This window comes from Brachyistius frenatus, unplaced genomic scaffold, assembly GCF_029030835.1.
Source record: "Brachyistius frenatus isolate BFR_SWC_R1_liver_20210118 unplaced genomic scaffold, ASM2903083v1 Contig_15, whole genome shotgun sequence".
NCBI lineage: Eukaryota > Metazoa > Chordata > Actinopteri > Embiotocidae > Brachyistius > Brachyistius frenatus.
This window is the reverse complement of record NW_027210614.1, coordinates 5,487,902-5,511,726: the sequence shown is the minus strand read 5'-3', so window position 1 is coordinate 5,511,726 and position 23,825 is coordinate 5,487,902. Positions and strand designations below refer to the sequence as shown.

Here is a 23,825-nt window from a genome sequence, read left to right as displayed (position 1 = left end):
ATGAAAATTATGGCCCAAAATAAATTACATTTGCCAAAACCTAATGCACAAACTGGTCGGGATGGAGGGGGGAGCAGGAAGGTTGGACTTGATGTTGGAACAACCGACTGAAGGACTAGTCAAATACACTGTGAGTGAAGCTCCTCTGGATGTATGGCGTCCAGAGGTACGGCTGTAGAGTGCTGTGAAGGAACAGGTGTCCCATGTCTGAGATTTATCTTGAGTCGGCTACAGTCCATTCATAAATGTACTGCACTCCATATATTTTGACTTCTACTCTGTTACATCTCCGAGGCAAATATTGTACTTTTTACTTCTTTATATTCGTCTGACAGCTTTAGTTACTTTTAAGACTACAATTTGTATACCTGATCCACAATAATGGCAATTTGTCAATATAATAACGTACCTCGGCCTATATAGCTAACAACCAAACATTTGTATACTGTCAGTAGGAGATTTATATTACAGTAGCCTCGCCTACTTTGTAGTTCTACATGTATACATACAGTAATTCAGCGTGCAGCGTCATGTGCGGCCAATTCTGTCGCGTCTCTGCGCGGTCACGGTGAATCCGCGGTCCCGACGTGTCGGCGGCACGCTGCAGGCAAACCAGCGTCCGACAGTGGAACAACGAAGTGCTGCAGTGAGCGGAGCCGAGGACCACCCGAACCGCGCTCTGGTCCTCACACAAGGTAAGGCATTTTTAATACTGTAATGTTAGACCACCGGAACAGTACAGTCCCCTTAATTCAGTATTGTAAGGCAGGGCAGGGCAGGGCAGGCTTTGGACAATAAATGGTTTAAAGGGAGTCGTGCGCACAATCAGCGCGCTGCTGCTGCTGCTCGGCTGAAGACGCTGCGGTGACACGGAGATTGATGGTCGGTGATACTGGCGTGTCACCGAGTGTGGTTCTTGCTTCACTACAGCCAATATACCTCCACTGAAGGAGGCATTTAAAGGTTTCTAAAAAAAACAACAACAACCAGCCGGCTTCTCCTCCCCGGGAGGAAAAGAGAGATAACTATAAGGTCGGTGCCCCCACGGTCACCGTTACACAGGTGTTTGTTTTAATTAGTTATTTCGACAACGTTAGCTCGCTACCAGCGTTGCAGGCGCGTGCCGATTCAGAGCACTTTGTAAATTAAACCTCGATTAATGGACACTCTTTTTTTTTTTTTTTTTTTTTTTTACTTAAATGGTGTTATTTCTCGAGCGTATTTCTTAAGTTTACGGTGTAGTAGTAGTTGTAAGGCCACTGAGTCGTTGCCCGGTCAGCCTCACACAAACATGCCCGGGGGGGAGACTCCGATCATCCGCAGGTGTAACGCTCACCGTCAGCGGTCGACACTGGTTGTTGCGGTTTGCTTTGAATTTCTCTTCAGTAGTCCACAACGTGACCCTCAATGGTGAAGATAATCTGGCACAGAGGCGAGCCCAGACTATTTGTCTAAAGTCTTGTCGTGTGTCTGTCAGACTGCATGGTGTAGGTTTCATAAAATATTTTAATCCTCACCTCTGTTTGTATAGAGGAGGGTGTGGCTGATCAGGCACAATACCAGATACACTAAACTTTATCCAAGCGCACTCGTTTTTCTTTTTTTCCCCCCTTTTTTTCCCCTTTCTCACCATTAAGCCTTTCTTTGTGTTTCAAACCTGCAGGACCTGCTTCATGGATCCAGCCCAGTGTGTCAGTCTGATGTAAAACACACGAATTTGCGTCTTTGCAACATCATTTGGATGATCGTGACACGTTGTGTCAGTTATTTGAAGCATCTCTGGAAATCGAGCGAGAAACGCTGAAACGGAGAGGACACCTCCAACAGATGGCCGATGGTGGAGCTTTTATCTCAGGGGCGTCCTCTTGGTTTGCGGATGGAGCAAAGTGGGGGGCGGGGGGGAGCTGTTTTGGAGTGCCGGGAGGTGGAGAGCAACCATGTAATGTTTTTTAGATGAGAAACAAGTCGGACATTGCATTTAAAGGACCACTCCGGCACACCCCGAGACAAGCGACTGCTACAATGGCTGGCGAATTTGAAGCCTGACACAAAGAGCCTACTCATGAATGGGGAGTCCACCTCAGTTCAGTTCAGGGTGCATGTACAGTGTACCCGCCTCGTGGATTTCCGTTGATTTCATGTGGCTTTATTGCTTTGAACGCCACCACTGCTGCAAAATATGGACTCGGTTGCTTCAAATGTTGGCTATCTAGTGGCTGTCTAGTCGATATCATCCCTCTGAGACCCTGTGGAGAAATGTCTAACATTAAGATGAAAGCCCCTTTTGGAAGAGGATCTGTCGAAGACGGGTTTCCAAAATCTGCAACAATCAACTGCAGACGAAAAATCCCCTTCGGTTATTTCTTCATCCCTCTCTTCCTGCTCCTCTTCTCTCTGGTTACGCCCGCTCTGTCCATTCATATGGAGTTTATAGAGAGCCACAGTGAGTTCAGCTGTGAGCCCATTAGACTGAGAATGTGCCAGGATCTGCCTTACAACACCACCTTCATGCCCAATCTCCTGAATCACTACGACCAGCAAACGGCCGCACTCGCCATGGAGGTAGGTTGTTTGTGCCTGTCGTTCAGGCAACGCGTGCGTGTGCGCGTGTGCGTGGGTGGGTGTGTGTTATGGGGAAATTGGATAGCTGCTGCAGGGAATGAGAAAGGTTAAATTATATGTTGTCGTTTCTTAGTGTACAGTGCATGGAAATGTGTTTTCAGGATTAAACTCCTCACCACCATACAAAATGCAAAGGTCTTTGTCTGGGTGACAAGGTGCAGAAATAGTAAACATCTACAAAGGAACAGCTCGCGCAGTTTAACATTGTGGTGTCACGTTCCTGATAAGGACAAAAGAACCTCATATACCGTGTAAGCGGCCCGTGTCAGAGTTAGTGTCAGGATAACTCGCATATAATTGTATCTGAAATGGAAAATGTCACTACAAATATTGTTTGCCAAGATCAGATTACATTGCACTCTCATTAGCGTAGCCTGAATTAATCCTGAGGCAAATTATCCATCCACCCGTCCATGTTCTGCTGTTTATCCAGAGTCAGGTGGCAGCGAGCTAAGCAGGTTAGTCCAGATGTCCCTCTCCTCGGCAGTGTTTCCCACCTTCTCCTGGGGAATCCCAAAGTTTCCCCGGGCAAATTAGTGATTTCATTTACTTAATCAAGGTAGTCTTGTTTTAGTTTATTCTAATGTTTGCAAACCGAGCAATAAAAGCCCATAACCAGCAAAATTGTTGAAAGTAACCCATATCCTTTATCGTCAGTGTACACAAAGATGGTTTGCATCGGAAAAAAATGGAGGATCCTTGTTTTACACCGAGAAAGAAACGGGTAGCTCTTTTAAAGCGCTGCCTCGAAACTCAAAATCTACAGGCTGGTGGCGACACGACGGGACGCAGGGGTGGAATATCAAAGATTTAACAGGAGCAGGGAAACAGTTGAGAAAGGTTGATAGCCGATCTACGCTCCTCATGTTACAGCTCCATCTTCTCACTGCATGTTGCTGTCCCACGTAGACACAGATGGATGTGGATGTGCTCACCGAGGGACTCCCGACCTTTTTATTTGAATGCGAGCTGTAGCTGACAGACAGAAGAGGCTATCTGATCAGCAGCAGAGGGAAGAAAACATATTTCAATGAGGCGCTTATGTGATTGATTGTTCCAGAGAAACGTGTCTTTGTGTCAGGGCATTGGTTTTAAGCAACAGAGGAGGAAAAGGGCTGTGTTACTCAGTCTGAGTGCAATAGTAGACGCACACTATCCATCTATATCATGTTACCGCTCTCTCCTACTCCTTTGTTACTCCCTCGAGAGCGAGAAAGGGCTCAGAGCAAGGTGTTGCTCAATAACCGGACTGTAATTACCTGTTTTCAGCCAAGTATTTGTTAGTGCCACAGGCAACGTATGGCACTGTAACTGTGATCCGGACGTGTTTGGGTGGTTGTACTAAAGTACTGTTGGTCTACCTCGTCATTTCCTGACTATACATTTTTTTAATTTATTTTTTTATTCCTAACAAACAATGAACACAAAGGCAAAATCATTAGAGGCAAGGCCCAAGCTGTATTCATTGGAAAGTCCGGTTGAGTTGTTTTAGTCTCCAGACCTTTAGTTGTCCTGTTTCTATGTCTTCATCCATTCGTGGTTTATAGGTAGTCCCACGACACATGCTGACTGGGATAGTTTTGTCCATGTTATGGCTACCCTGCAAGTGCGGTTTCTAGTTTGAAGAGCACAGAAGAGCAACAGATACAGTCAGTTGAATTAAATCTGCCTCCAGCTGTTCGTAGTTGGCATATTAAATTACCCCTGGTTGAAAAGCAGATGAATTTGGACATGGTCGATGTTTGTTTTGCTTGTTGCATGTTTAACCTTGGGGGATTTTTATTTTTAGTTCATGTTTGGTTCATATTTTCCCATGTCAAAGCCATATTTTTGTCAGCAAAAAGATCAAGCTAAAATTCTCTGTTCGGCTCTGTGAATATTTAATCACAGAAAGGGATTTCTAACAATCTTTCCATGTCAAAATATTCAGTGCGGGACTCTGTCATTATCGCTGCTGTCGCACGCTTTATTTTTTTCCCCTTAGAAAGTCGAGGGATTAAGAAAAACAGCTTTATTTTGGATTGACAGGCATGCATTTTGAATTTGCTCAGTGGGTTTTGAATGGATGCTATCAGTCCTATAATCGGAGGACTCACTCAGCACATTAAGCACCATGCAAATGTTCCAATCAAGTCAATTCCCCAGAGTCATGTCAAAACACGCTGTGTCAGCGATTGTAAGAAGCGTCTGTTGTTGAACTTGATTTGACCCAGATGAAGAAGAAGCCAAGTAACTGACACCCTCAGTCCCTCCAGTCATGGACGAGACAGCTTTCTGAAGATGGTTGAGTAGCAACATGAGCCCTGTTAGTTTTCCTGCTCTGGTTTGCTTTGACCAGGCATGGTAGTCCTTGTGGGAACCCTGCAGGAAATTTAATAATATCTCCCACTCGACAACGGCTGCATAACACCAACCTGTGTGTGTGTGTGTGTGTGTGTGTGTGTGTGTGTGTGTGTGTGTGTGTGTGTGTGTGTGTGTGTGTGTGTGTGTGTGTGTGAACATACACATGCAAGCACATGAGTTTATTTGGACGTATGAGAGTTCAAGTAAATCTCAAACTGAGCTCCAAATTATGATTTTAAGAGGGTACTTATTTGCAAAGATCCCACACTTTGTTTCACTTATATCAACACAATATCAACTGTAATTATTGTCTTATTGTCAAATATGTTCAATATCAAGACTTGATGATGAATTTAGCATTACTTTACCTTCAGACAGGAAGCTATTATTCCTTTTGTCCCAGTAATGTCAATAGGGAATTATCTGAAAAGCCATTTAACAGCCAATTAAGATGTGTAATTCCTTGTTATTGTGCCATTTGTGTTCTAGCAACATCAGTTGAATCCTCACAAAGTCCGAGCTGCCATCCAGCACATCTGGGTTAACATGTGGATGTTCTTAACAAAATTCTTCTTGTACAAAGCAGATTTTGGCACCGTGTGCTTAGATATGTTTGAAGGCGTTATTGAGCTTATAGAGCTATTGCAAATACAAATGGATGTGAGGAGCAAACCATTGGCATTTGTTTGGCAGGTAATAAAGAGCTGTTTTGCTTTCGAACCATGTCAGCGTCTGCCTAACTCAGTTGTTTGTGTTTGGTTATTGGGACAGTGTTATGGTTTAAATCCCTTCATAGTATGAGATCATTTTTAACATTAAAGATCAGCCTGATGGAACCAGCTCTAGTTTCAAGGATGGTCTCCAATAGAATAGCTTTGTTGTGAGAAAGTCCAGAAGTTTTTTTTTTTACCATTGAACCCAGTAGTGATTCGGCGATTCATCCAGAAACATCAGTGTGAGTGTGTGTTTCTGTGTGGGAATTTTTCTTGAAATAAAATGTAAAATAAACAACTGCTGCCAAATCAGCGTGAAGCATTTGAGATGCCTTAATGAAACTGGAGCCATGGAGTCAGCTGTTGTCGTCACATCACATGATGAATGTTTGCTCCGTCTCAGTGGCAAAGCTTTCATATCTTGGCTCTCTTGCTCAGTAGATGGATTATTCCAGTGAGCTGTCATGTTACTTTTATTTTTGTTGTCATAGGTTGAGACATATTTAGGCCGTGGATTTGAACACATTTTTAATAGTGTGCTGTTGTGCCTTCAGTGAGTCCTCAGTTTTGACTGACATTGGAAATTTCACCTTTTTCTGTCTTTTGTTTTTAAAGACTAGCTAAACCCAAAATTGATTATGCTTGATTGTGATTGTGATTTTGTGTGTGTCTGTGTGAGTGAGTGAGTGAGTGAGTGAGAGAGAGAGAGAGTGAGTGAGTGATTATCGTCCTAGGCCACACTGATTTAGCGTTTGAGTGACATACTCGACGGACAGCGCTGTATTGTTTTTTTCCTGTGTGGAATTGCTGAGCTAAGTGCTAACTCCTCTAGTACTTCCTGTGAGTGAGTGAGTGGCAGGGGAGGTTATCGGTGCCAGCTGTCATCTCTCACTGGTGCTAACAAGCTGTTAATCTCTCTCTCAGTTCCACAATGATGACATTGATTCCCACAGACCATCGACCACCCCATCTGCCACAATAGTCAATTAAACCTGAGGGGAGAGGGTGAGAAGGACTGAAACATAAGATGGGGGGAGGGGGCGTGAAAGGCAAGAAAGATGAATTTAGGCGAGGAGATTGTGTAACTTGTGGAAATATTTCCTGGGGAATGTTTTTGTGTGCACTTACATGTTTGCATACTTTTGGGGCTGAATTGTAGGATAATGATCTTTATCGTCCATCTGCTACAGCATGATATGTTTCCCAGACGATGTTGCAGTAGGTTGTGACATTACTTAACGGTCTGTGCATGTTAGACAGAGATTTAGTTTCATGACATCATTGGGATTGTGTGTCAGAACTGATCACACGGCTTGAATTTAATGTTTTGTTGTTGTTTTTTTTTCCTGAAAAGAAAAGATTATTGTAAGAAGTTTTTCCTCTAAAATTATATGATCAAGTTTATATTTGAATGACAGCTGGCCTGATGCTTCATGTATGTTAATAAGTTTTTTTTAATAAAACACGCTTCACATGTAAGAAAGATAATATAATTTAGTTCAAAAAAGAAAAGAAAAAAACAGAATATTTGTGTATAGAATATCTGGTGGGAAAGGTGGCACAGAAGACAGGATGTTTGTCTGGACAATTCTGGCACAGTCTTTGTCATTTGGATCCTGGAGTGAAAGACATTGCGGAGCCTCTGGTCCGACCCTCAGTTTAGAGAATAGAGCCCACTGTTGTAAAGCAAATAGACAGCCGTCAGTCACTAAGTTTACATGGCCACCTCAAAATCAGGTTTTGGCAAGAGTTTTCAGGGAGGATTGTGAGGGCTTCTTACTGCAATGACCCGAGTACTATATAACTCACCTTTGCAGCTTATCAGTTATTGCATTTTCTCCCAACAGCCGCCTACATTTATAAGCCAGTGCAGACAGTTTAAATGTATTAGAGATAAAAGACACTGGAGCCCGAAGGTGGTTATTTCCCATCCATTTGCTAATGCAGCTTTCAGACTGAGAAGAACAGAAGAACAGGCTCAGCTGTAGAGTGCACCGTTTTTCCTTTGAGTGTTCAGCTGCTGACATCAAGTCATTTAGACAGTTCTTTTTTTTTTATTGTATTAAACTAACATTTAAGCACTGCTACTTGTGTTTTGTTTTTTGTTTTTTCTTAGTTTACTCCACTTCAGTCGCAGCCATACTGTCCTTGTCATAAGTCATGTTTATTCACTTGTGTTATGGACCACAAAAAGAATTGCGTTACTCATATTTATTACCAAGGAATTAGATTTGTTTTTTGCATGGATCTGTCTTATATTTAATTGATTTCTCTTGAACTCCTTTTTTAAAATGTTTTAACAATCATAAGAACTGTCACTTAATTGCGGGTTGTTTAACACTTTATTCATTCTCCTACATTGTTTTTAAATCCATATTTCTCTTTGATGATGCCTCGTGCAGCTCTTAAAATGATTTACTGAGACTTGTATTATGATTTATTTGTCATACTTAAGATCTTTTGAAGACTCGTATCTGCAGTCATGTGGTCCTCATCGCCATGTTGAAAAACAAAAATGGAATATGACAAACTGATAGGCCGACCTTTGCATATTTAATCACTGTGAAAAGATGCTTGAGAGATTTTTTTTTTTTATCCCACAAAACCACCCTTATTATATAACTCCACCCACTACAGAAAGGAAGCAGATTTGAAATCTGTTTTACGCATGCTTAACAATGGAATCAAAATACATTTCATTTAGCTGATGCTTTTATCCAAAGCGACTTACAATAAGTGCATTTCAACCATGAGGGTACAAAACCCAGAACAACAGGAATCAAGAAATACAATTTCTTCAAGAAAGCCAAACTACAAAGTGCTATCAGTAAGTGCCATTTTAAGTGCTACCCATTTCGTTTGCTTTTTGTTTGTTTTGTGAAACTCATTACAATTTGAGATGATTTCACATGTTCATTAGATATGAGAATAACAGAATGAGTAGAACTGTGGTTAAGAAAGTCAATGTTCAGTATTATGAGTTGCAGAAGAAGATGGATTAATCCGTAGCGGTCACAAAAAGAATAGGAGGTAGAGGGATGAAGTGTTAAAAGAAGGAAATGTGTGGGCCAGTAGAGCAGAGAAAGAATGTCAGAGACTAAATGGAGGAAAATACTGACAGACTGACGGGTTGTGTAAAGTCTTCAGAATCTACTGTCTCCGCTGTTTGTGTTTCTCTCACCATGGGGTCCTGTCCTTCAAAATAAGACTGCTCTGTTTAAGAAGGGCCACCCCGGGGCCACCAGGTCCCCACAACAGAGTCTGTATGTGGGACAAATGTGGAGAGTTCGAGGCTTGTTGTGCTTAAGTGTGGTCTCTTGTGGGTTTTTTTTATACTTTGTGTGCATGTGAATACGAAAGAAAGAATTTGTGTGTGTGTGTGTGTGTGTGTGTGTGTGTGTGTGTGTGTGTGTGTGTGTGTGTGTGTGTGTGTGTGTGTGTGTGTGTGTGTGTGTGTGTGTGTGTGTGCGCATCTGAAGAGGCTGATTACCCTATTCACTCTGTAACAGACAGACGGGTCCTCATTCAGTTTAAAAGTTCCTGTTTACTTCAGTTGAACTCTTGATTATCCATCTTATTCTGACAGTCTATCGAAGCTGCCAGCCCAAATGAAGAAATCATTTATTTATTCGCAGAACAAAGGCACTGCCTGGTGCTGTTTTTTTGGCAGACTGTTCACATCTACATCGCTGCCACCACCGCTTATCCAGCCTCACAATGCCTGGTAAAGAGAGATTTGAGGAGAGATTGGAGAGATTTGCTGAAATGCTGCTCTCGAGCCTGCGGTGGTGTATTGTATTGAATTCCCTCACCTAATAACAATTCTCAGTGTTATAAATGTATCGTCAGCTTGCTTTAAAACCAGTAAAAATGTACAGTACCGTAGTAACACCAGCCCTCTACCATCCTCTTTTTTTTAAACCACGCTTGAATCTCAAACATATTTTCAAAATGTATAAGGAGTGCAAGTGATAATAAAAATCGGGCAGTAGTGAAAATTGTCCATCACTCTTTTTTTTTGGAGCTAAACTGCACGTCTTTGAATTTCCTGTTCTTTTCAACCAACTGTCCAAAACAAAAACAGATGCTCAAAGTACGATAACATGAAAGAAAAAAAAAATAGCAAGTCTTCCCACTAAGATGGCACCATTTTTCTTCTTGTTGGTATTGCTTTTATTAGATTGTGATGGTGAGAATACACAAGACAGATGTAGGACGTGCGGTAAAGGTGCTTTGTTTAGAAGTACTGTGTCAATTATTGTCAATATCTTTGCTGCAAATCGCTCTGACTCATCACTTATTTTCAGCACTAATGCATAGCGTGGAGTTGTGAAGCCTTTTGGGGTACAGTATATTAGCTATCTATTTTTGCCTCCACCGTGTCCTGACCTTAGTGATGTAATGATCACAGTGAAGATCCATCTTTCTCTAAGCTTTTAGTATTGATGTCATTCATCTGTTTCTTGTTTCTCTTTTTTAGATGTTTGTGTAATGTCCAACCTGCTTTGGCACCTCCATGCACCCCCTCCTAAGTCTGTGGGACATATAGTATGTATTCTGTACAGTGGTCTACACATTCAGTTGGCGTGGAGCCCCTCGTGTTCAGCAGTGATACAACATATAAATATAGGTTATTCATGTCTTATGGTCTTAATCTGAACCCGTGACCTAGCCTGGGAACTCTGTGGTAGTGTGTGTGTGTGTGTGTGTGTGTGTGAGTGGTGAGAGATGTTTAACCCTTACTGCTAAACCCAATTTAGCACTAACATACACACAAACATATACACACACACACACACACACACAATCATTGATCCCCTTCTCACGCAAAGCCACTCAACACAAGGCAGCTCTAACATTTTAAGCATAGGACCAGCATCAGATTTAAAAGCTCGAGGGCCACTAATTGTGCACTCGTCGAGCCACATGCAGCTCTCGACTCTCCCAAAATAGCTCCTACATAAATGCACATCGAGCTTTTAAACAGTACAAATCAGTACCAACAGTGAATAACTGGACTACAATTTGACATTTGAACTGTTTTGTTGGGATTTCAGACAGTAAGGTCGCTTGTATTGTCGCCTCTGCAACAACTTCCATCTGGCATAGTTTGCAAAAAGTTGTATTCTTGCTTTATATATACATTAAAAACTGAACGATGTCCAACAGATAAAACAGCATGTTTTATGACAGTTTCTCAATGTTTTGCTGAAATCGAAGAGTATGTTCTCTGGCTAACAGGCAGTGAGTTGCACTGCTGCATGTGGTGCTTGTGTACATCTCTCTTCGATCTATTCTATCTCCCTCTCTGCACTGTCCAACCCTAACATCCCACTCATCCTGTGACTTGCACAATTAATCCTCGTAAGGCTCCCTCTCTAGCTTTCAGAATCTATTAGTGAACTGTATCTGTAACATCCATTTCGATCAGCATGGATGCACAATAATCATTATTCTTGTGATTCTTGTGTTCATTCATTTTATTACCTGAGGATAAAGAGCGAATATACCCTTTGTGTTAAGAAGCAGTATGTATTGATTTTGTGATGCGTTAATATAAACACAGGAGATGCAGTATACACTAAACACACAACAGATTTACAAAGATAGTTATGTGATTTAATTGAAATCTGAGCATTAAAAGTGAATTGTACAAGGTCCTTTGTTTATTATTTATTGAACTGAAAATGAACAGATTTGTATTAATATTAATATAATATTTTATAGTTTCAAATCTACACAGTACAGTAGCAATACAGTATATTGTTTTGAAATGTAATGTAATCTGATTGTTTCAAATGTGTACAGTATGAAAGACAGAAAATCCTGATTCCTTAGAGTCTAGAAAGAGTGTTTTTTTTCCCCCCTGACTGTAGCAGAATATGTAAGTGGTAAGCAGATGGATATGCACAGGCGGCTTGGATGGTGTTAGGACGTGTGTGGGTGATCTGATTCAGCGCTATTGTCACACTCTTGGCTCCCCATCTACATCTCCATCAATTCATTTGACCCTCTCTCCTACGCTTCTCAGTTTCTTTTATTCTCATGTTCACACTTCCTCTGTGCTGCTCTCGGTGCGAACATGTTTGCTATACTTTTTTGGATTGTGCACCCATTAAAGGAGTCCTATCACAATGTGAGTGCGGGTGCATGTGTGTCTGCATTATCCTCAATGAGACATGGTCCTGTGAGAGTCTCCACATCACCTGTTGCCATGGTAGTTAAATAGGCAGAGAAGGAAAGGGAGCAATGGAGGGAGGGAGACCGGCAGAGGAGGGGAGGGAAAGGGAGGGAAATTGGATGATGAGTGCTTGTTCTGGAATAAATCAAGGAGAGAAGGAGGAGGGAAAATACTGCAAATAGAAGGGAGAGAGAGGAAATAGGAGATTCATACTTGTAACTAAGTCATTTGGTTGAAAAAAAAAATGCACACGACTCTGGAGTGCTGTTTAGAAGAGTTATCACAAGTCTTAGAAACCAGTGATAGTAGATCAGAGTAGTCATGGAGAAACACGGTGTAGCTGAAGCTCTGCAGCTGCACCGGTGAGAAGAAGGCTTCAGTTGTTGTTAATACAGGTGTGAAGCAAAGACACGCAGCAGCCTGGAAGAGTCACCCTACAATTTTAACCTTGTTCATTGTTGTGTAGCAAAGGCACACATGACTGACTAAAGAAAGATGTCATTCAAGTGAGTTCAGACTGTATCATAGATGATTGACAGTTCTCTTCTTAGCATAGCTAATAACTTTAATCTTTAATCTTTCTCCAAAGCTTCAGACTGAGTTGCAATTTTGTGTGACTTCATTCATCCATCCATCCTGACATTGTGTACATGTTTGCTGATTTCTCGTTGGGAAAGGGAACATGTTTTGTTTTGTTCCAGCCAGTTAGGCCCACCAATGCCATTTTTGGCTAATAGGGAAGCTGCAGTCGTGATTACTTACTTAATTTGACATAAGTTATTTTTGTAAATCAACTTGCATTAGCTTGTATTTGTTATTTGACCTTAATTTAGCTTGTTAGGCATGTAGGAAGATGACTCCATTCCATTCGCATTGGCACCAGATCTACATAATTCATTGGACAAATCTTAGATTTGAGCAAAAAATCAAGGGTCTGAAATGGAACCAACCTAAAACTCTGCACTCAAACTCAGTGAATACATTGGAGGGAAAATCGATCATTGTAGATGTAAATTATACCTGATTTACATCCACAATGCTGAGATTTAATTAATAAGTTTCAAAAATGTAGAGAAACAGCAGATCATGCTATTAGCTTATCATCTACATATTTAACCAGGCCTAAACATTTCTTAACGTGTACTTCCAGATTCAGGTAGGGATAACTGGGAATATAAGATTGTCTGTTAGGCTACAAATAGAATAAGTATGGCTGTTTATATGACACATTTTTAAAATGGACAATAAGTCTCATGTTTTCCCCATGTGGAGAAGGCATTTTGAGACAAAACTATATATGAGCTAAACCAGAAAGTTCAAATATGGAATTGAGAGTTTTGTGAAAAACAAACTGGATATCAAAGGGAGAAATGCGTGTTGATCGGGTTTTTTTCAAAGATTTCTTAGACTGAAAAAAAATTCAGGGATGAGGACGGTGGAAAAACAACGCACTGGATTTGGCACATAAAGAAGAGACAAAGTATGTTGATAGTGTGGCTAAGTCGTTTTTGTCAAACATGAAATGAGAGGAAAAAGAGTAGGGGAAATCAATGAATGCTGATGTTGGAAAAGGAAAAAAAAAAAAAAGAGAAGAGAAGTGGAGGTGGACAAGAGCATGTCAGCGTAATTGCCTGGAGTAAATGGGAGGCAAGAAAAATAAGAGATGAATACAGGAGAAAGAAGAGAGGAGGAGGGGAAGTGAACGTGAAGGGGAATGCTATTAAAGGCTTTGTCCGCGCCTCCCGACTGAACGATGGATGGACACGGATAAATGAACAAATGAATGAAAGAGGGAGAGAGTGTGAGAGAACGGTGCCCCTTTCTTAACTGTCTTTTCAGAGATTAGGGAGGAGAGCATCATCGTGTGTGCAGTTCATCTATTCATGGACAGCGCCTGTGAGAGAGGAGACGAGGCAGAGAGAGAGAGAGGGCGAGAGAGAGAGAGAGAGAGAGAGAGAGAGAGAGTGTGTTCGAGGCTTGTTGTGCTTAAGTGTGGTCTCGTGTTTTTTTATACTTTGTGTGCATGTGAATACGAAAGAAAGAATTTGGTTTTATGGTGTGTGTGTGTGTGTGTGTGCGTGTGTGTGTGTCTTGGGGTGTGAATTTGTCTAAGAACACATTTGTCGTGTTTGCATTTTGGTGAGAGAAATTTTAAAATGCTGCTTGAGATGAAATCTCGCCTGTAAGAGTGGAGAAGCTGGTGCAAAGAGATGGAGCAATCATGTAATTACATGACTGTGAAATGCAACAATGCACTTCTCTTACACTGCAGGCCGCGAGAAAGAATAATTGCCACTAATGTATGGACGCAATAAAGGAGGATGCAGTTAATAGTGCGAAGGAGAAATAGAGGGATCGAGTGGCAGGAGGAGAGCAGAAGCAAAAAGGAGTATTATCATTTTCGCAGCAGGAGAGAGAAGGATGTCGTTCTCGTAGCTGGCGGAGAGACGATGTTGTGTTGTAGCAGGCTAATGGAAGTAGAGCTGATGTGGTCTGACAGCATTTGTGCTGCAGGGCATCACTGACTAATTTGAGAGAGTTGTGGTGTGAGACGGAGAGGAAGGAAAATAAATGGATAGTGTGAGAGGATGATGCGTCCAGATGGACTTTGGCAAAGGTTTAGTTGAGGAAAAAGCCAGATTCTTCTCATTTTAATTCCTCCTCATCTGTCACAAACAGGTGAAAGTAATGGTACCTTCTATGAGGGCATTAAAAGATCGATTTTTAATTTACAGGTTCAGCAGACTGAGGTTACTTGATAGAGTCATTTCATATAGATAGCCCATAAAAACACATATCAGCAAGACACACAGTCCACGAGTTTCTTGCCAGACGAAAAAATGTTTGAATTTCTAAAACACTTTTCTTTATACATATCTTGTTATTTATAGCAGTCTAAACAAACATGTTGACTGATGACTGAGGTCTTAAAGCACTTTACAGAACACTTCACCATCAAAAACGCAAATTACAGTCACTAAAAATCACTGATAATCTCCAGGAACGTAAAAGACGGTTTCAATCCAGGACTATATTAATTATATATCTTATAGTCGCGCACCTCGGAACAGGGAGTTGGACTACTTTGGGAAAGTGTCAGAGATATCTGAAGACAGCATTGCCTCACGTTCAGGAGCTGTTTCTTTTGAGGCTTAGACCCAACAGCCTGTCACCTTGATCTGACCACAACACAAAGCTGGTGACAGTTTCAGGAAGTGTGTGTATGCGTGTGTGTTCGTCGAAGGTTCTCACAGTCTAAACACTCCTTGCAATCCATTTGACTCCCTAATCCACCGGGAAACCGCCACTCTTTTCTCCATTCCTTTCCAGTGTTCTCCTTTTTTCCTTCATCCCTCCCTCCCTCCCTCTCTCCCTGCTTTTCCACGACTCCTCCTCCTACACTTGACAAAGTCTATGAGTTTCTGCAGAGTTGGCTAACTGGATTTTCTACAACTGCTCTAAGCACCAAACCAAACACACACACACGCACACACGCACACACACACACACACACACACACACACACACACACACACACACACACACACACACACACACACACACACACACACACACACACAGCCACTGGATAAACAGACTACTCGAAGATATTACACATTCAAAGTGTTCATGCCTTGGATATGAACCAGAATCAGTGCACTGCATTTGCAAGGAGGAAGGAAGAAGTGTAAGATGGAAAAAGGGGGAATTCAACAATGAAAAATGTAATTAGTTCAATGATTAGTTAGGGATATTAGACTGCAAGTTAACACTGGCATCAGCATAGTTTGTGGTTCAGCCAATTGTGAGAGAATATTGTGCGCAGAACTGCCGACTGTTAAAGTCTGAAGTAGCAAACCATGTCGTGAAGACTCAAAAATGGAATTTGATTTTCCCAAAGCGTTGAATTATTGTGTTGTAAGTGAAATAAAAAGAAACTGGGCAATAAGTACAAATTATAGCACGAAATTGTGGCAATCACATTTTAATTTCATCCTTTGCCTGCAGGTGTAGGCGAAGACAGCTGTCAGCAGTTCTCAACTTTAGCTTTGGACAGCATTCCTCAGCGTAACAAGCCGTGTGTATACTGTACAACAGTGTCCTGTCACACGGTCACCATATTTTTTATGAGCTTTCATCTAACACACTCAGTAAACAGGACCACTAGGTAGGAAACAGCAAACTGATTCAAAAAGTTTCCACATGCACGACTCCTTCTAGTATTTTAAGTGTTTGTTTGCACTGCTGTCTCTTTGCCGCCAGCTTTACTGCGGTTATTACTTTCTATCTCTGGTTTGGTAAAGTAGAATTACTTGCGTTACGTGACCGTTAATCACATGCCTCTTACTTTCTGTCGTTCATGTCGTTTTTCTTTGTTGATTTTCTTACTTAAAGCTTTTTTTTTTCCTCCTCTTATTTCTTTCTCTCTCCCTCCCCCTGGGTTTCTTTGGAGAGAGCAGAAACTTAATCCCTCTATTGAATGAGAGGTGGACCAGTCAGGGCTGCCCCCCCCACACCCCCACCCCCGTGTCAAAAAAAGAGCACCCCCGCTCCTCATTCCTCTTTTCATTCCAAATGCTGAATTCAAAAGCTCTCGCTCACACACACAATTAAGAGGGTTTTTTTTATGTTGTTTTTGTTTTTTTTAATTTTTCATCCTGCATTGTCCCTTAACCTATTAGTATTTGCTGTTTTCTGTTAGTGACATTTGTCTGTGATATTTTGCTGAATAGTTACTAAATGCAGCATCTCTTTCTAAAAACATTGTAAAGAAGAGGTTTAAATGGTAGTTGTTAAATATCTTTGACACTAAGGGTTTAACTTGTTAAAATAGGGACATCCTCTAATGATAGCAGTGGGATGGCATAACTTATAAAGCATAATCCTTCTCATGCACAGAAGTTAAACCAACAGCACTCATACTGCAGAAAGGGCACTTATGAAAGCTGATTTTCAAATGTTACTCTGAAATGTTTCTCGCAAGTATACAGTATTGTCCCATGACTAAGGTCAGGTCGCCATTCATTCCATTTAAATCTGTGTGGGGGGAGATGTCAAGTTGGAGTATTGCATGATGGATGATGTTTTGGTAGCCATGGTTTGCATGGAGAATTTTGATAATAGTAGATTTTAATTTCTGCTCTATTTAGGTTTAGTTCAACTCATTTCTCACTGAATTTAGTTTTTACTTTTAAATAGCCCAGTTTTGACCTAAGTTTTAATTTAACCCACTAAGTTAAGTCCACCATGGTGACATAATGCAGCAGTGCTGACTACTACGTAGAGTCATTTCTTCACAATTAGCCTGGCTGTGTTTGTACGTATGTACACTACAAAATGGGTTTTGCCATATCGACACTTATTTACACCTGATTTTATGTCAGCAATTTGCTATCTGTTATGTCATTATATTGAAAAGAAATATAAAATTGAATTAAAACTGCAAGCAGTGATATGCGGGCCTTTGCACGCAGCATGTCGGGGATCCAGCGGGTCGGGGACGCCGGCTCCCCGACGTGCAGCGTGCAAGGGCCCGCATATTTCCACTTGCAGTTTTAATTTTTTTTTTTTTTTTCCGATCTCATTCCTTATTCTTCTTTAAAAAAAATTTTTTTTTTTTTTTTTTTTTAAATCCTTTTCTTCGCAGCTTTAACATCTTCAAAACCTCATGAAAGTTAGTGCCTGATGCATGTGCAAAGTTTCGTGAGGTTAAACATTAACTTTCTGTGTCACACTGAAACATCAAACTTAGCCACATTGCCCTGGCTATACTATATACTATATACTATGTACTATGTATAATACTATATACTATGTACAATACAATATACTATGTACAATACTATGTACAATATTATATACTATGTACAATACTATATACTATGTACAATACTATATACTATGTACAATATACAAAAATTGCTTTTGGGTCACTTTTTGAACAACATGCTATGTCTTTTTTTATCACTTTTTTGGACGACATTAATGACTTTTTTGAATATTTTGGACAACATACTATAGTATGACTACCTTTTTCTGAACTGACATGTATGTCTCAAGTGGGGATCGAACCCAGTTACTTGTCACTGAGGCGACTGCTCTAACCACTGCACCACATGTCGTCCAAAATATGATAAAAAGTCATACTATAGCATGTTGTCCAAAATATGATTTAAAAAAAAAAGTCAAACTATAGCATGTCAGCAAACCTGAAACCGTGTGGGACTCGCTCTCCGTGAACCGTGTGGATTATCTTGAACCCACGTCCTCATGAAGTCATGTCCAGCTCTGAAGCAGCACAGTAGACCACTGTACTATCTTCAGCGCTGAAGAAGGAGTCGCAGCGGCGAAAGAGTTTCATGAAGTTCACTCAGCGCTTCCAGTGACTTAACCAACAGTCTGGTGAACTCAACAGGTAAAAGATTCTACTTCACCAAGGTTGCTATTAATGGTTCAGATTCCACCTTGGCCTGTTGATGGTGATTCAACTTTTTGTGAAGTTGAAACGTTTTGAGAAATTGAAAAAGTTTTGCATGCACACATTACAGGAAGATATTTAATATCACTGCAGACCCCCTTGAAAACATGTATATCTACTATCCAAAGAATGTCTGCAGCAGTTTTGGTCGCATTTGAAAGAATATTTGTGGACGGTGGAGTTATAGGTTGCAGTGAGCTAAAGATTTATTACAATGCAAACCATCTCCTGGGAAGATTGGTGGTGCAGTGTTGCCTTTCAGCGGTTCAAGTCCCCCCTTTGTCAGGACTTAAAAAAAAAAAAGTCATACTATAGCAAAAAGTGACCAAAATAATAATAATAATAATATGACTTTCGGTCACTCTTTTTGGACAACATGTTATAGTATGACTTTTGGGTCACTTTTTGGCCCCCACGCCACGGGCACAACCATTGAGAAAACAAATTCTTTTGATAACTTTTAATTCCAAACATGTTAAGAGTGCACAGACTAAATTTCAAGTCGGTTCAACAAAATTTGTAGTTCATTAAAATACAACATGTGCAAATCGCCAAAAATGGTGACTAAATTCAAAATGGCGGACTTCCTGTTGAGTTGACGTAATGGTGCAATGGAACTTTTTTGTACGTCTAGGTGTGATACACATGTCCACTTAATTTCGTGCATGTAGGTAAATGTAGCCACCGGGGCCTCTGTTTAGGGGGCGCTAGTGAGCCATTTGGCCACGCCCACTCACGACTCCACTAAAATACGAAATCTTTCGCCGGGACAGACGCGTGTACCAACTTTCATGAGTTTTTGAATACGATAAAGCCGCCAAAAATGCAGTTGTTTGCGGAGAAAAATAAGGAACTAGAATAATAATTCCTTGGATAACAATAGGGCTTTTGCACCATTGGTGCTCGGGCCCTAATTAAAAAAAGAAGCACACCACATTACAAACACTTTGCCTTTGTGAAGGACGACGGTATTAAGCTGCAACTCTGTGCTGACGGTCTTAAATGGTGGTCACTCACTCAGCGATGGATGGTGAGGGTCGTGCTTTTTCAATGCAAATGTAGTTGCTCATTAATTTATGGCAGTGTCTTATATAATCACACATTTTATGCAAACCCAGTTCAAATGAAGTGCAGCCGTCACATTCATTGGTGATATTCCAGTATCACAACCAACCATAAAAAAATTAAAAAAAAAGATTCCCTTTGATTGTATGTGATGGCTCCGTCTATGTGCTGGGTTGTTGGTCTCAGCACAGCTGTGCTGTAGAGCTGGTTGTTTTTTCTTGTTTGTTCCAGGACTCGGATACAGTGTGCGCATTGCCTGGCGTCTTTAATGACTGGAAACGTATTCTGTCCTGTGTTGTCAAGGCGATTCAGTCCACCGTAGACTGAGCGAAGGAAAGAGAGAAAACAAGCAGAGAGAGATTGATTGCAGGAAGCTGATGCGCTGCACATCCACATCTCGCATTGTATCCTCTTCTCTCCACCCGTATGTATTTCTTCCACATCTTTCCATGTTTTAGTAGGAGGCTGCTTTCACCCTCAGGCCAGGTTTGCGGGCTTTTCCGCTTTCCTTTCCCTGTTCGTCCATCACGACTGACATACAGAATGCCAGGCAATCCACTGGAACTTGTCCTCCATGGAAGGCTGACTGCCATCCCCCTCCTCTCTTGTTGGGTGGCACAGTTAGGCCACTTAATATCAATATTCTCTGTGCGGTTGGAGATGGGGGACAATTGCCCAGACCGTCAGAATAATTGCACACAGATATCTGCACACATGCGATGACTTGTACGGGCACACGAACCTCGCTCAGTCACACACGCGCTTGAAAACACAATAACTGTGAATGAACAGTGAATACGCGCACAATGACACACAGACACACATTTGTGCACATGCGTACACCCACATGCACAGTACAAATGGGTAGAATGGGGACAAGTTAAAATAGGCGTCACACAAATATTTTGCTGTGGAGTTAGTATGAGGAGACATTGAAGAAAAGCCTCCATTCTTCCGGGCGGGGAGACACATTCATACACTCTTAAGTGTGGCCTGAGGCTTGTACCAAAAGTATGAGTGAGCTGGGTGGACAGACGGGGAGAGAGATGGTATTTCAGATTGATGCACACGTCAGTTTTTTGTTGAGTCTGAAGACAACAGACGACTTCCAGATCTGAACTGATGTTAAAATGACTTTCCATTTGGACACGTGATCGCATATTTCATTATTCATGTTTTCTCTTAATTGCACTCGTGCTCACACTACATTAGCTAGTCTCGATTGTCACACACACAGATGTAGCTGAGACGATGTCCCATTCAATGTACCTATATTGTAAAAGTATGCGATTCAGATCAGGTGGAAAATCAGGCACAGTCCTGTACAGTTGGCTACTAAAGCATTTTGGTAAACGGTTAAGGAAGCAGCACTACTTCCTCACCATTTCCTCACATGCAGGTTAGCGCACGATTCAGTCAACACATTGTTATCACAGCAGGTCATTACAAGCTGCAACTAAAGCTCGTGGTTCTCGTCATTTTATATAATACAGCCCAATCCAACACACAAAAACTGCAAGTTATAAAATGAATGAATTATTGAATGAAGCTGAGTGGTGTGTGTGTGTGTGTGTGTGTGTGTGCAGAATGCTGACATGTGTTTCTGTGCAATACTCAAAACTATGTCACACAGCTCATGCACCGCTGCACACATTTACTGGTGGAACATCTCGACGTGCAAATCTAGAACACGGCAATTGCGAACGATCAAAACATGCTCACGAGGCCTGACTCGACACAGAAACGCACACACGCACACACACACGCACACATGGGTAATGCATGGGTATTTGCACACATGCACCCGTACAGTCTGTAAGCATGTACTGTACCTTTTGTAGAAAGCAATCAGTGTAAGTGCACTGTTTTGTGTCGTATGTACACATGTTTCATTCATTCACAGAGTGCAGCGTGGTGTGCAGTCAAGCTGAAGTGTTTTTGTCTCATTGTTATCGTCTTCATTCGTTGCTGTCGGGGTTCTGCTCTGATTTCTCCGTTATTGCTCGCCAACGCTGCATTGAAAGCTCGGCTCTCGTGCAGTCGGATGATATCAACTTTCAAATAAAGGAATAGCTGCAGGTCGCAGAACTCCAACTGCTCACAGGGTGTCATGTCGACAGGTGCTGATTGTTCTGCCCATCAGGACACTCTTGGTATTCAAAACAGCTCACAAGCGAGGCCGTGACTCGAGAGGAGAGGGAGATAGAGGCGTTTGAGAGGTTTTAGATGTGTGTGTACTAGCACTAATCTCAGTTCATATTTGGTCCTGTGTTATGTCCTGCGGTGCATTTTCATTATTCAAGCCTTGATTTCGTTTTGATGGTACAGCAAGTTTTTTTTTTTTTTTTTTTTGGAACAAACTGATCAATAATTCACTTCTGCAAAAGTAAACTACTAGCTAAGAAGAAATTGCTCAACAGAAATGAGATGTTACAGTAGTGATCACAACTGCTCGAGTGAATTCATCTCTACCGTGGCGTTTTTGCGTTCTGCACTCCACACAGCCGTCACCAGAATTTAAAAAAAAAAAAAAATGAATAAAAGCTCACAGAAACCCCACTTTAAGTAATTGTTCAGGGGTGTTTCAGCAGCAGCTGTTGAATCAAACACATTTTTCGAATCATTTTGGGGATTTTAATCTGCAGCTTTAAGGTCACACTTCTTTCTCTCTAACCTTTAGTCTCCCACCACAAGAAGGAGTACATCATCCATAGTGTGTGAGTAGCCCTGCTGTTTGTTTGCTCGCTCAGTGTCTTGGCACACAGCTGTGGCTCAACCTTCAGCGGCCTGTCTTTGCCGTCCCCTACTTCAAAGCGATGTTTGGTAATATGATTGCCGCTATACATATTTCATGAGCTTCTAAATATTGATGGTATATTGAGTAGCAATCTAAGTTGCGGCAGAAGAGTTGGAACACACTTGTCCTCCCTCTTCCTTTCCCTCCATCCTCTTGGATGGCTATTTCAGGTTAGAAATGAAGCCTCCTCACGTGTGCCATAATAGCATTTAACATTGTAACGTTGGCAAAGCGAAATGTTTGGGTGTCTGTGCAGGTGACGTTCGGAGACCATTGTGTGACGGTGCTACACTACGCTGCACCAGCCGGAGTTTTCAGTTCGTGTCACAGATCACAAATTGAAATCCTGTTCCCCTCCTTCCTCTCGGCTTTTGTCCCCTCCGAAGCCCTTTCATCCAATGGTAAACCTGGTGTGCAGCGCTGACCTGAGGATGTTCCTGTGTGCCCTGTACGCCCCGGTGTGCACCGAGTACGGCCGGGTGTCCATGCCGTGCCGATCGCTCTGCCAGCGGGCCAAGTACGAGTGCCACAAACTCATGGAGATATTTGGTGTCGCCTGGCCAGACGACATGGAGTGTGGCAGGTAGGAGTGCATTGCATTTTAAATCAATGATATAAACAGCGTTTTCACTGGGAGGCTGTTGAAGTGCCAGAGGTCTATACAGCTAGGAATATTATTCCGGTTGTTTATTTTGAGTAGATACTGTGAATTTACACATGACAGTGACTGCAGTATGTTGTTTTTTTTTTTTTTTTGCTTAATCGTTTATACTTTGTTTGATTGTTACCTCTGTTACTTTTCCCTTCCTGTCATACAGCAACCTTTTTTATTTTTTTTATTTTTCCTGTCTCACTTTCTTTTTAAATGGTTGAATTCAGCTCTCTGTCCGTTTTCTATCTGCAATATCATACATTTAACGCAAACTTATGAATTCATGTTCAGTTTTTGGTTGAAACTGTTTGAGGGATGTGTTGCTGCAGCCTTCACCTTAATCGTGGAGGCTGCTTTTTCTGCTGTGGTTAGGCTGTATTGTGCTCGTACAAAGAAATCGTTTCCAATATTTCAATTATAGCAAAGGTCTCAGAAAAACTGAGACCAAGCTGCATTGTCTGACATAGTCACTGATTTCCAGGTTTCCAGCCTGCGACGAGCCCTATCCTCGCCCGGAGGACCTGCTAACCGGCTCTGAACCCACTGATCAGTCATCCATGACTGTCCAGAGAGATTACGGTTTCTGGTGCCCCAGAGAGCTCAAAGTCGACCCAGACCTGGGTTACACTTTTATGGGCAGGAAGGACTGTTCTGCCCCGTGTCCCTCCATGTTCTTCAACCAGCAGGAGCTGACCTTCACCCGATACTTCGTCGGAGTCGTCTCCATTGTCTGTCTGTCAGCAACGCTCTTCACCTTCCTAACATTCCTCATTGATGTTACAAGGTTAGAACGGCAGAATGTTGTCTGGTATCTGATATCATCTTATTTGATATTTCTTTTTTATCTGAAGACTTTTAAACCTCAATAAAAATAAAGGATTTTGTAAATATTCCCCCCCCCCCCAAATTTTTTTTTCTAAAATGGAATATAAAATGTAAATGCATATGATTTGTATAGTAATTGCACATATGTA

At 41.6% G+C, this 23,825-nt stretch overlaps 1 protein-coding gene across 2 annotated transcripts in view; it reads left to right on the top strand.

The window, feature by feature from the left end:
* The first annotated feature begins 586 nt into the window (after positions 1 to 586).
* Positions 587 to 23,825, top strand: part of LOC138618182 (frizzled-3-like) — a 32,379-nt gene continuing 9,140 nt past the window's right edge. The window contains exons 1-4 of one of the 2 annotated variants that reach the window (XM_069693752.1): positions 587 to 695; positions 1,664 to 2,562; positions 22,586 to 22,782; positions 23,333 to 23,635. In XM_069693752.1, the coding sequence (XP_069549853.1) occupies positions 2,257 to 2,562; positions 22,586 to 22,782; positions 23,333 to 23,635 (806 nt within the window). In that variant the 5' untranslated portion in view covers positions 587 to 695; positions 1,664 to 2,256. The remainder of the gene's footprint in view (positions 696 to 1,663; positions 2,563 to 22,585; positions 22,783 to 23,332; positions 23,636 to 23,825) is intronic. The other variant, XM_069693753.1, reaches the window with a different exon arrangement.